Source organism: Amphiura filiformis, chromosome 17, assembly GCF_039555335.1.
Source record: "Amphiura filiformis chromosome 17, Afil_fr2py, whole genome shotgun sequence".
In the NCBI taxonomy this organism is placed as follows: domain Eukaryota; kingdom Metazoa; phylum Echinodermata; class Ophiuroidea; order Amphilepidida; family Amphiuridae; genus Amphiura; species Amphiura filiformis.
Window position 1 is genome coordinate 9,334,687 of NC_092644.1, and position 14,418 is coordinate 9,349,104.

The following is a 14,418-nucleotide window of genomic DNA, read 5'->3' on the forward strand; positions in this document are numbered from 1 at the left end:
TCTTGCAAAATGTGTTTATTTCTTGTCTATCAATCCATGTTTAGTCTTTTTTCAACATAAAACAAAGGGAATCTGTACAAAGTAATAGGAGTGTCACTTGATGTAATGAGGTGATAAGTCATATTGTAAAGGATTCTGGGAAGTGAGATGAAGATCCAAGTGGAGCTTCTGCACCCCTCCCAGAACTTCCGATAGTGGATTAGCTCTTCCATTTCCACAGTCGGATTTTCTGCCCACGTGCACTGAAAATCCCCTCCGTATATATAGTTCCGGTGGAGTAATTCCGCGCACGGGCGCAGGAAATCCACTGATGGATTTTTGGCGCACGTATGAAACTCCCTCCACATATAGTTCCATTAATTCTGCGCATGCGGTCGCATTGAATCCACATCGATTTTGGCGCTAGAAACTCCTCCGTATATAGCTCCGTGGAGTAATTCTGCGCACGGTCGCAGGGAATCCACGACGGATTTTCAATTCATTTTCTGCGTATGCACTGAAAATCCCTCCGTATATATAGTTCGGTGGAAATTCTGCGCGCGGTCGCAGGAAATCCACTGACGGATTTTTAGCGCGCGTGCGTGAAACTCCCCTCCGTATATAGTTCCGGTGGATTAATTCTGAAGCGGTCGCAGGGAATCCAGATCGGATTTTCAAGACGTGCGCAGAAACTCCCCTCTGTATATAGCTCCGGTGGAGTAATTCTGCGCACGGTCGCAGGGAATCCACGGACGGATTTTCGGCGACGCTTTTATCATCTCATGAATTGTTATGATTTAATATTATTAAATGGTAGAAATAAGAAATATTATGTAGGCCTATAATGTTTAGAGTCAGTTCTGCGCATCAAGTATCATGTTTAAAAAACATGTTTAAAAAATAACTTTGAAAGTAAGAAATATTATATATATATTTAGAGTCAGAACGGTGGAGTATTTCTATTGATTTGAGGGAATCCACAGTCGGAGATAATGCGCTGAATAGTTCCGTGGAGTAATTCTCGCGTGCGGTGCAGATAATCCACGGACGGATTTTTCGGCGCACGCTTTAATCATCTCATGAATTGTTATGATTTAATATTATAAAATGGTAGAGCAGTATGTATTATTTAGGGCCTATATTTTAGAGTCACATCAAGTTTCATGTTTAAAAACCATGTTTAATAAAATAACTTAGAAAGTAAGAAATATTATATATATATTTACAGTCAGAACGGTCCACAGTGGAGTAAGAAATATATATATATATTTAGAGTCAGAACGGTGGAGTATTTCTGCGCAGACGTTATGTTTGCAGGCATCCACAGTCGGCTTTGAGTGCAACGCGCTTGAATAGTTCAGCGGAGTAATTCATTCGCAAACCCACAGTCGGATTCATCCATCCCCTCCGTTATAGCTCCGGTGGATTAATTCTGCGCGATTCGCAGGGAATCCACAGTCGGATTTTTTGGCGCTGCGTGCAGAAACTCCCTCCGTGATATAAAGTCCGGTGGAGTAATTCCTGCGCCTGATCTTGCAAATCCACTGTTTATTTTGGACTATCAATCCATCTTTATCTTATGCAATTGTAAAACGGAGGGGATTTTCTGTGCGGCAGAACCTGTACAAAGTAATAGCGCAGATAATCCACTTCGATGTTCTGAGGTGATAAGTCACTGGTTGTAATCACGGATTACATGGAAGTGTACAATATCTTCTCTGGGTTGACCACTTTCTGACTGACTTTTCATTTAGAGTGAAAGAGCCAGGAAGTGCTATCTTATAAGTTGTCCATGAGGGCAGTATTATAGCTTACTTACTGCTTAGTCAGACAGTGGCGGCCAAGATTCTAAATGCTGGCATTGCCATTGGTTCATAACCTAAATACAAAACTTTTATTCAAAATAATTCTAAGTGTGCAATATGTTAGCAAACACTATTTTTTATTCAAATTCCATTGGATTTGGACAACATTTGAATTAAGACCCAATGAAGCCACTTACACTTGCGTAAATTCACACAAGGGTACGCCCTCAGTCACACATTGGCACTGTGCAAATTGCAGGCATGAGAATGATCATCCATGAAAAAACCTGAAGTGTTTAAAAAAGCCTGAAATATGTGTGAAATTGGGCTAAAAAGGCCAAAAAACGGGCTGAAATTAAAAGTAAGTGCGGAAATTTGGACAACAAAAAAAGCCTGAATTCAGGTTTAAACCTGAAAATTCTCATGCCTGAAATTGTGTGCACGCCATTCGATATCAATTCACAATGTTAAAGAGTCTTACCAATTGTAAGTCATACAAAACTGGCAAAAGTGCACATATAAACTCCCATTCAAAAAATTGGGAGAAAGCGCCGAAACTGGAATCGAACCTGCAACCTGTTGTACTTACGTGGTTTGTGGTGAGGTTCTTCTACTGTGCCCTTCAGCGTTGAGACCTTCCGAACCTGAGCTGTCTATTCTTGGCAACATCCCTGGTCTTCTATTATCTCTATCACGTGCAGCCTTCTGCATTTGATCTTTGTCTTTTTCCGCCGACGTTGGTGGAATCGAGTCTTTTTTGTCGGTTTCTTCCGGTTTCTTCTCCGCCCCGTTGGCGATTGCGGAGGATCTCCACCTTGAGTCTTGACGACACCAACAAGTCGTTGGAAAAGCGAAGGTTTCTGTTGTTTGGTGGCAAAGAAAATCAGATAAAAATATTCATATGATACTGTTTCACTTGTTATCGTGCCCTTTGCTTGCTCAAAATATTACGATGCATAGAATCAAACGAGATGAGAAAAAGATGAAATGAATCATGCACTGCATGCCATAGGCCATTCAAGCAACAATTTATATCTAATGATATCTAACTATATCTACCTAATGAGAGAGAAAATTTGTCTAGTTGTAAAAAATAGTTGGATGTATTGTTTGCCTGTCATCTATGGGTCATGTAATGATACTTACCGCCACGATTTATTTTGTTTTGTTTAATGCTTCTTAGCATTTAATTTTGTTAAAGAGATAACCCAAATTTGTCATTGTAATTGATGATGATTATTTCATTGGAAACATTGATTCATTAACTGCATGAATTATTCATAGCTACTAATAGGTTTAACTTCATGAATTAATCATAGGTAGGTGTGTGAAACCTTGGCAATATTTGTCTACTGCATCAGACCACACGAGGCCTCAGCATACTTGACCATATATGTTGCCGATTAGTAGATCCAGTTTACTGAATTGTAGATCTGAGACACTGGAATTATTCATCATAAAAGGTGCGTAAGTGCATATTGCTAGTAGTACAGAGATCATTCTTTACAACTCTTCAACAAGAAATGTTCCGATGTAATGTAAATCTTTTTACAGATAAACTAAGATTTTGAACAAAATTTAATCTTTCCCCAGAGTAGGCCAGTGCACATCTATTAATCCAGAGAACTAAGTATATTAATTTTCAAACTAAGACTTTGTTTACCAAGTTTCTTTCTTTCTTCCTGAACACACCCAAAAATAGGTTTTTGCAAGAATTATTTTTCTGCAAAAAGTAATCACACTTTTTGTTCTCTCTTAGACCTCACCTATAAACCTCCCTAAAATTCTGGCCTTATGTTTTCACAAACGTACTAGCGATTTTCTAGGTAATTTTCCTAATAATGATATTGAAATTCTTTGAATATAAAATATCATGAAGTCAGGCCCATAGCCGGGGCCCATAAATCGGCAAAATATCTGCTTTGTCATTAAATTGGGCTAAAAATTGGGCCCAAATCACGAACTTTCTGTGAAATTTGTCTGACATTATATGCTCCAAAATTCTATTGTAGGTGGGGTGCTTTTGGCCAGAATGACGGATTTCTCTTGAAAAGGTCGGTATTTGGAAAATATCAAGGCAACGGGCCTGCATCCTGAACTTTGTGAAGAAAAAGAACAAGATTGGACCATTTTGCATTTGTGACTGCAAAAAATGTATGAACTTATGGTTGAAATGTTCCATCTCCTCTGTAGGTCCAACCAACTCAGGATTTTTCATTTGAGGAAATCCTATAACTTAAAATATTGCACTTAAGCATCTTTCATGTATAGTACATCGGACCCTTAATCTGCCTGCAAAAACTGGAACACCCGCAATCTCATCGTTGGATCTTACAGGTAACTGTGAACAACTGAACAGTCGCTTGTTTAAGAGAAAGCCAGCTAAATCTACAAAGACTCAAACACACATATCACCGCACATACATGCAAGCCTCAAATTAATCGGCATCATAGTGACCTTTGCACTACACTGCAATGTGGTTTTAAAATGGGGCGAAACCTTCGATAAATCTTTCTTATTGCTCAACGTGCTCGCCATAGGCTTCAACATCAAGTTTTGAGATATTTTCTCAAAATATCATGAGCTATTTTAAGAACCACTGAACAAATACTAGGCTAATACTCATTTTAATGCATTTTTCATACTGATTCCAAATATGGCCATGTAAATTAAATTTAAAAAAAAATTATCATCTGGAGGTCAACACCCCCGTGGAGAGAGTAAAAGATTTTCTTGTGCTTCATATTCCCCTCCAAATGTCATTGATCTTTGTAATAGGTGGGGGAGTACATCTTAATGGTACCTACAAGAAAGAAAAACATTTATTTTGAGGCCTGCATACAAGCACTGCAGTCTGACGTCTCACAGATTGAGCCAACTTGCTCACACCATAGAACTAGACTGGGAGAATTCGCATTCCGCCATGTTTCAATGTCACTCATTGAAGGGGAAACAGTTCACCTCAAGATTGTTTCTCCCATGTACTTATCAAATTTGAACCTTAAGGCTGAAGCTTAGTTTAAGATGCCTATTGTTTGATTTTGAGCCTTTCAACAAAGGTTCCTGGAGGTTTATCATTATTTAGTCCCCATGACTGTCAATCCAACATGGCAGCGTTCTCCCAGTCTTAATTCAATAGACCATTTTGGCGATTCCCAAAATCCTTTGCGAATCAAACCGAAAACTATGTCATCAATCCCAGTGCACTTGTACAACACCATCATACTACCTGTGGGTTAGAACATGCACAGTAGTGTCGAAAAAATGCGCACTAGCCGTTGATGGCATAGTTGTCATTTCATTTACAAAGGCATTTGGTACAGACCGAAATATCAATTGGTTCACGCACACATCAACACAGAGTTGCCACAAAAGGTGCCTTACCTGCATGATTGGCCTAAAAATTGGGCTACTTCAGTAAGCATCAAGGGTTTTTTCTTAGTAATTTGACCAGGTTGAAAATCCCCCAAGTGGTTAGTTCCAGAGCTTCACTGCCACTTCAATGTCCGATCACAGTAATAGAGGAAGGGCAATCATTAAAGTGGTTTACCACTCATTTGGGTTGTTTTTCCCCGGATTATATAAAGGGCCCAAATATTAGTGGGTGCTTCCATTTTCTTTTGATTTGAAATTGGGCTACTTTGATGCCATCTGCAGCTACCCTGGTGGGCTCAAAAAGTGGCAACCCTGCATACCATTGTGGTTAATAAGGCACACGTGCTAATCAGCTGTTCAGTATACCTGTTTCAACAATTTTCTGACAAATTGGTTAAAATTTGCATTGTCAAAATCTATGCTGATATTGCCAGCATTTATCACTAATGGTTTTCTCTATGGATTAAGGGACATCTTATCATTTTGTCTGCAAAATAGATGTAAATTCAAAATTCATATGCACATGTATGATAATGTGCACAACCACATTAATGTCACACATGCCATTTATTCGAGGCTGGACAATTTCAAGCATATAATTATAAAAAAAGTTGCATTCAGCAGCAGGGTCTGGATTTTTTAATCGTATTTTTATATACTCTTTTAAAATATTGATAAGTTGGTTTTATGGTAAGTGTCAAAATTAAGTGACTATATATCCACAAAATTGGTTGAAATTTGATTTACTTGTCAGAAACATTTACCAATATCTACTGTTACAGAAGACATTCTGCACAATTTGTTTTATAAATTTGAAACAAAATTTCATGACAAAATTGGGTTATCTCAAAATGTAATAGTGATGTCCATGTATGCATGGTCCTACAAGCATGATGGGTGTCTAAGAGTGCAAAAAAAGATGTGTTCTGAGAGGAAAAAGATGATATTTTGATGTAGAAGCTTTTGACGATGGATGATGTCCATCTTACTCTGCATAATCTTATAAGCATGATGGGTGACTAAAAGTGCAAAAATTGTTTTAAAAATTGTGTTCTGAGAGAAAAAAAAGCAAGATATTTTGATGATCTAACATGATGTGTAGAATTAAGCTTTCAAAAGATGTGCGTATTTCTCGATTTATGTAAATCACTGAGCTTAGTGACTTGATCTATTTTTGTCAGAGTTGGCGATACTTCACTTTTTTTATTCAATTTGTTGATTTTAAATCTGCTTATTTCAATACTAAATGTTTATGTTTTTTTTATCAAACTACAGAAGTGGTAGAATGCAAATTGTGGTCTGCAGATTGTACTCAACATTTTAAAAACTATATCATAGCTAAATTTTGTCGGAACGATTTCTACTAATATAATATTACCGCATGCAAATCTATTTGAAAATAATCCGCTATCATATAGATAAATTTGCATCCAAATTATTCTTTTCGAGGTCTACTTTTCTAACTATATTTGTGTTAAAAGCAGATTAAAATTATTAAATCTAACAAGCGTTAATTGTTTCAATCACATCATGCAATTTAATATTGCCAAATTAGTGCAACAAATAATTAGGTGCTAATTTTGAAAACTTTTCTAAAAATAGAAATATTAGGATCAAAATAGAAAAAAAACGAGTTGCATAAATTGTGTCAAAATGTTGAAAAAGAGATAATAAGAGAGAGCGAAAAAAAAAAGTTAAGTTCTACACACGCCATTTTTACCTGCTGGGCTGCCGTGATAAACTAGCGAATATGAAATGAAGACAGAAATACTATATGTTACCATGGTAATGCTAAGTGTGTCTCTGGTCAATATTTTAAGGGGGAGAAGTAAACTTGAAAGTAATTGAATAAGCAATTGAAATTATCAAAAAACAAGAAATGAAAAGCACAAAAAGGGTGTAAACAAAATTTAAATTGTGATTATGACAGACGTTTTTTGGAGAATCCAGAAAAGCCTCTACAATTGGACCCATGATGAGGGTATTATCGATGCGAACAACTTTACTGCAAAAAACTGTACAATTCAATGCGTGCATCGATAATATGTCATCAGGGATCAATGGGTCCAATCTTAAAGCCTTTCAGGTTTTCCGAAGAGGTGAATTCATTTTGATCTATACCTGACCAGAAACGAACTTAGGAATTAAGTTTCTTCATCTAAAAACACCACAGTTTTGACTTATATTCAAACTGGTATAGCTAGGATTAGGACTTTGAGAATGATACTAATACACAAAGATGGTCTTGGTTAACCGTGCGGCCAGAATAAACTCAACTCGGAAGAGCTGATTGTACAAAACACTATTGTACTCAATCTAAACAAGTTTTTTTCACATAAAGCAAAACGTCATGGTGTTCTTAGATGACATGCAACAGCTGATGAACGTTCATGAAAATGAAGTTTTTATTCAGCATGATCCATAGCGTTGCCCTTATTTTGCAGTAATGCGCTGCATTGATGAAAAGCACATACAAATAAAGTGAGTTTGAATATAAAATTTTTCCATTTCCATGGATTTGTTAGAATAACAGCAGAAAGCAAAACACATTTTGTTCTGTTTATCCGTTTATAAAGTGAAGGATCAACAGCATTTGGACATTTTATGTGGTGGTGGGGGGGGGGGAATAAGTGGCAGTGACAGCACCCAGTTCATTCTAGGAGCAATGGGCTATTCCACTTGAAATCCATACACCCTATGTAAGATATGACCTTAATCTTCCCCACAGGGAATGTGAACTTCCATTTGAAATCTACATCCCCTGTGTGGGAGATTAAGGTTGTTTCTTCTATAACGGGTGTATGGGTTTCAACTGAACTAGCCAACTGAGTAATTAATGTGGGGGTAAAGGTGTTTTAGAGTGGGTTAAATCCTGAAAGTCAGAATAGAAACAATGACTTTTTTCCAAAAGTTTTGTTCAGAGGGGAGAGGGAAGCAGGGATATTTTGAGAGGGAATGAATTCCCCTTTCCCTCTTTCTAGCACTGCCACTGACTTGTATTATCTCGGATGTAGCCATATTCGGACATATACGAAGGACACTCTGATGACAATCAAAAAGTTATCAATAAACTTCTTATAAAAAATATTCAAATAACTCAAAATTTTCTTGTCTCAATCTCACAGTCAAAGTTCAGACTTTATGTATTTTATTACAAGAATGAACTGTGACTGCAAAAACAAAAGACAACAACCTCATGCTTATGATAAATCCTCATTTATGGCAGGGGGGTCTACAACTTTATTTTAAAAAGAAAAAAAATCCACCATCCCATGATTTTGTTCTGTCAACTTGAATCGTTCCCCATCCTTAAAGAACAAAATGGACCACAGTGGCCTCATCCCAATGGCATAGTTCAATAACCTCAATTAAACAATCATAGTGCAAAATTTGACCTCAAGTTTCAGAGTATGAGTTTTTGTACCCAAATTTTCAAAAGTCATTCAATGAATGTGCAAATGTGTTGGGGTTAAAGAACTGTGCCTTGATAGATGAGCATGTTGTGGATCCTAGTGAGTGCCAAGATCCAATGTAAGTTGTGTCCATTTCTGACCATACATTGTACAGTTATGCAATGGAATAAAATTGTTCTGGGTAGCGATAAGGGTTCAAAAGTCTTTTCCACTTTCACAGTTGCTAAAAACAATTTTGGTTTTGTTTCTGGGTATAACTGTAGGGCGTAAAATCCCAGAATACTGCTATTTGAAGCACCCCCCCTGCCATCTCTCGGCACCCCCTGCCATAAATAAGGATCATACCATCACCTGTAGGGGGGTTGAGAATATGAATGTTAGATATATAGCGTCTGTTAGTATACATTAGGATAAACACATTGTTAGCAAATGGGAAAATTCTTGTGCCTATGAGAGCCTTTTGTTCATCTGGTCTGGCTCAGAGGTCACTCATCCATTGAATACACTTTGCATGGCATAAAAAACAGATTGATAAAAATGTTATTTAAATGCTAACAAAATGTTTAAACATATACCCGCAAATTGATTTGATAGATTTTAATTTAGCAAAGTATTAGTTAAGCAAAATACTAACACCAATTGACTGAGAAAAAAAAATATCAGTGTAAAATAATACGGCACTGGTCTATGTTAAATTATCATGTACAGATATTTAGCATTAAAATGTTCAATATTAGTTAACCATAACCATCAGTGATGACTTATTGCATCATTTAATACACATAATGCTTTGGCTGGATACGTGACTTGTAGCAAAATGTCAAACACCCACAGCTGCTGCTTATCAAAAAAACCAAACATGAAAAGTATAAACAATAGCCTCAAAACCAAATTAAAACATTAGAAGACCGCCACCATTTATCCGATATAATAAGCAAATTATTTGTCAAGTAATTCAAATCCAACATAAGCACCATATGACTGCTTTGTCACAACTCTTAACCATTAAAACACCACCACCAAATAAAAATAATCTAGAAATACCATCCATCCACCAACTCCATAAGATCTAGAAACACTGTCCATAAGAATTCCCTAAATTGACAATTCTCTCATCAGACCATCAATACAAGACACAGTTTCAACCAAGTTTTTGTTGTCCTTCATTCCAAGTCCAGACGAACATTTTATTTTTGAATTCATTAATCTTCCAGTCCCATTTGACAAGTTTTAAAAATTCATAAATGGCAAGATATTATTATGTTAATAGTAGATGCATACAAATATTTATTATAACTCTTAAAATGTACTTAATATATAGATATGCATACAAGATGCAGTCTGTTCAACAAACTTGAGATATCATTTAATATCAAAAATTAAAATTGATTAGATTAAAAAAGAGGTCAACTCTGTAACAAAATGACCTCACAAACACACATACAATGAATGAAAACATATTCCTGATGATCAAAGTACTTTCACATCCTGCCATTATACATGAAGTCAAAACTTTGAACATACAAAACAATTTGGTCTCTGATTCACTTGCGTATTTTTCTCACATGCATATACACACTTATTCTATGTGTAACCACGGGCAAATGAGAATGTGCCAAACATGATAAGAGTTTTTACTACCCAACCGTGGAAACGCACGTTTGAGTTACCAATGGCAGTGGTACTATCCCGGCATTTTATATCTAAAACTGTGGATGTCCACTGTTCCTGTTCAACCACTGCTTTACAGAGATTTCTCATGGGTGCATCCTCGTTTTCCCCCAAGACTAGTATACTGGTATATTAATCTCAGCGTTTGCCTGTGCTCACAAACATCTCTCACACACACACACCCCTACACGCATCGCTCTTGTTTACAAAAACAGAACACTAATACTATATTTGCTTGGATATTTTAAAATAACAATAACCAAATACAACATAAACATAAAAACAAAGCATTTATAAACAATACTTGGGCAACATCTAGCTTTTAACTAAATATGTCCATATCAAAAAGGCACATCTGATGCATTTAATAATATAATAACTTAATCAGATCAGGGGTGCATTACACCAACATTAATAATGCATCATAAGTCTTTAACTCATTGTAAATCGCAAACCTACCATAATTCTCTCATAGGATTTATATGCTAGAAATCATATGGTATGGACTTATGACGCATTCAAGAACTTACAATGCACTGTAAATGTTGGCGAAATAAGCTATTCCAGTTGAAATCCATAACCCCCGTATAGTAGACATGTTCTTAATATCCCACACAGGGGTGAAGATTACAAATGCGAGTCACCCAATCAGTTAACCCCCATTTGAAATTCACACCCCTGTGTGGAAGAATAAGGTCATGTCTTCCATAGGGGGTGTATGGATTTCAACTGGAATAGCCCCAATCACCCCTGGTTTTGTTTTTTTCATCACACACACCAAAGAAACCAAATTGGAATAATTAAATAACCAAATTGGGAATGTATATTTGTCAATTATGTACAGTATTAAATTGGATTATTAATTATGTAAACCCCAAGTTCATTTTATCAATTTTAAGAATATTGAATAAATTATTTTGTTCAGAATGTAAGCTATGCACCAAGGATATAGTAATACTTGTAAAATCCTGGAAAAAGTTCAAATTGAAGAAATATTTCTTTTGATTTAATATAATTGCATCAAAAAGACCTCAAAATCTTGTCTTTTGATTATTTACAATTTTCACAACTACATGAAATGTGAGGATTAAAATGTGAAAATGAATAATTCTTGGTTGTATAAAAATTGGCAACGTTTCTCGATGGATGTAGAATATTTACAAAATGTATCTTCAAAAACTGAAATATGAGAAAATGAACAACTGTAATTTTAAATTGAATCCGGTTAAAAAGATGGTCCACTAACTGTCCAATACCAATTAGAACATGTTGATAATGTAAAATTATTGCATATCAAATAAAATTTATATACCTTTCTACCGAATATAATATACAATATGTTAGTATATAAAACAATTAATTTGTTTAACTGTACATAATTTTTTTTCTTTCTTTTATACATTTCATACATTAATCATGTCAAAAATGATTGACACCACTTACTCCCATAATGCCATTTTATGTCGTTTTGAAAGGGATTTCTACATATTCATGGAACTTTTCCAAATTTCCCAAATCACACAACCATTACTTCAAACGACTACTTTGATTTAAAATGTCAATCAAATTTGCTGCTGATAAAATTAGATAAAAACAGTGGCGGCGCCACGGGGGCGTGAGGGGCAAATGCCCCAGTCAGAACTCTTGCCCCCTGTTTCCCCAGTAAAACCCAAAATTACGAAAATTTCACCTTTTTGCGGTAATTTTGCGCAAAAATTTGTTGATTTTTCCCCCTGAAATTCAGTTTGCCCCCTCATTACCCCTGGGAAAAAATTCCTGGCACCACCACTGGATAAAAACTCAGTAATTTGGTTTGCAAAACAAACAGGATACATTGGCACTGAATTACAATTAATAGTCAATTTTTTTTTTGAATTTTTTTAACCCACATATATAATATTCAGACAAACAGTTAACAAATTTTAAGAAGACACATATCTATGACACACAGTGATCACATAAACATACAAATGTCATTCAGAGGGCAATCCAGAATCATGGGGTTATTGTACTATCTGACCCATGGGAGAGTAAGATACCCCATTCTAAGGGCAACCCCATTTTACTCTTTCAGAGTGATTTTACGAAACATGGACCCATGTCTGCGGATACTTTGTAAAAACTCTACCCCATTTTTGGACAAATTTGCAAAAATACAGACCCATACAGGGATTTTCTGCGATACACCTACCCCCAGTTTCTAGGGATTTGTTGTGAAAGACTCATATGGCACATTTCTGTATACTCTAACATGGATGTACCCCGCTAGGATATGACCATTCCTGCTGCCGTCACAGGGTCGCTTATCTGGCAGCATTTTTTCTCTGTCTTATATTATGCAGTCACAAAGAGCGTTTTGGCGACGTTTTCTCATCGGAAGAGCCACTGGGCTATTCCAGTTGAAATCCATACATCCCCTATGGAAGATGTGACCTTAATCTTCCACACAGTAGGAGTAGATTTCAAATAGACCCCATTTCAGGTAACCCCATTTGAAATTTACAACCCCCTGTGTGGGAGATTAAGGTCATGTCTTCCAAAGGGGTTATATGGATTTCAATTGGAACAGCCCAATGTTGCTATACTATATATTGATCAGAAATCGTTAGCATGTTCTATCGTCAAATAGCAAGCAGTTGACCTACAGGCAACTTTCTAGTAACATTGCTAGCCCCGACAAAAACACTGGTAGTAATCTATAATCGCTACTTCATGGAATGTCATCCTAACCCTCAAGATAATGATTTACATTAAAAAATGTGCCATGTGCCATTTTTGAGCTACATACATTAACACATGATTTATGTAGGACCACTGGAAAATGCACTGTGTGTGGTAAATTTGTAAATTAATTTAGAGCATCAAATTTACTTAGTCATTATTTCCTCATTTGCCAATAAATATCATTCAGAACCTGGGGTCCACACCCCCTTGGACTCGACCCCATGGCCTGGATATGCCCATCTTAAAAAAACATTTTTACGTACACAAATATGATCATGTTGACTTATCAAACGCACATTACACCATTGGTTTGCACATAAAAACATGTATCTGTACCATTTCTTCTAAATGTTACACATAAAAAAAATGCTTTTGTATTCTAAGAGTCTCTTGCTGAGAATCTGCTTAGGTAATACCAGTGTATAATCTGACATTTGTGTGCATGTTTTTTCAGCCAAATGCTACATTTTCTGGTTTTTATCGCCATTTTAAATTCTCCACTGCTGAAAAGATTATTTAGAGCTTCATTTCCCACATATTCACTTGTGGGGTTCCTCAGGGATCCATCTTGGGCCCCCTGCTTTTCCTTATAAGTAAAGCTTAGGTTTGTGATCTTCTAATTCAATGGAAACATGCAGTAAAACATCAGACTATACACTGATCCTTTACATGTTTCTGTAAACCCAACAATTTCATGTCACTGAATAAAGTCAATTGATAGTCATAGTACCTGATAAATGTCACCACAATTTTCTTTTCATAAAAATCATTTGATTTCACATATCTTAATTACACTTCTATATTGAAATCTAGTAACATACGTCCATGTATGGTAATATAAGCTTTATACCTTCTTACATATAGTGCAATTTTAACCCACTATGAATATCTTTCCGCTGACACCAAAAGTGTGTGAAGAAGTTGCATGCTGCAATATTTAACAGTTTGCGGTAACACGCAAACTTTTGCGTGCTACACGAATAGATATTCCACCGTTGTCCCAAAGTCGATAAAAAAGTATAAAAAGTGTAGCTCGAGTTGGAAGGAATAACCTGAGAAGCATGCACGTAAAAGAAATCCGCTGAAAGATGTAGTGCTAATTCCAAGGTAACCATTTTGAGGCGCTCTGCAAAAAGGAAAATTCAAAATTACACCTTAAAATAAGAAAATGTGTCAATATTCACTGTGGCAAGTGCAAGTTGTTTACTGTCATGGTTACTGGTTGCTATGGTTACTGGTTGTAATGGTTACTGGTTGTCAAAGTTACTGGTTACCATGGTTACTACTTGGTGATTTGGTTAAGTTTTGCAGCAATGTTGCCCAATGTGAATACAATACAAATAATGTATGAATTAGTAGCAATGATGATGAGGTACTTTGACCTTGAGCATTTGCATTATTTGCCACCTTTGAACTTTGACATCACTGAAGTTAGTCCCCAGCACCTGTT

The 14,418-nt window shown here is 36.1% G+C and overlaps 1 protein-coding gene across 28 annotated transcripts in view; it reads right to left on the bottom strand.

The window, feature by feature from the left end:
- Positions 1-14,418, bottom strand: part of LOC140136902 (voltage-dependent calcium channel type A subunit alpha-1-like) — a 471,089-nt gene that overhangs the window by 5,722 nt on the left and 450,949 nt on the right. For 24 of the 28 annotated variants that reach the window (XM_072158531.1, XM_072158544.1, XM_072158537.1 and 21 more), the window contains 2 exons: positions 6,881-6,901; positions 2,374-2,644 (listed from right to left, as the gene is read on the bottom strand). In XM_072158531.1, coding sequence (XP_072014632.1) covers positions 2,476-2,644; positions 6,881-6,901 — 190 coding nt within the window. In that variant the 3' untranslated portion in view covers positions 2,374-2,475. Of the gene's footprint in view, positions 1-2,373; positions 2,645-6,880; positions 6,902-13,650; positions 14,095-14,418 lie in introns of those variants that run through there. The other 4 variants (XM_072158545.1, XM_072158533.1, XM_072158543.1 and 1 more) reach the window with 2 other exon arrangements.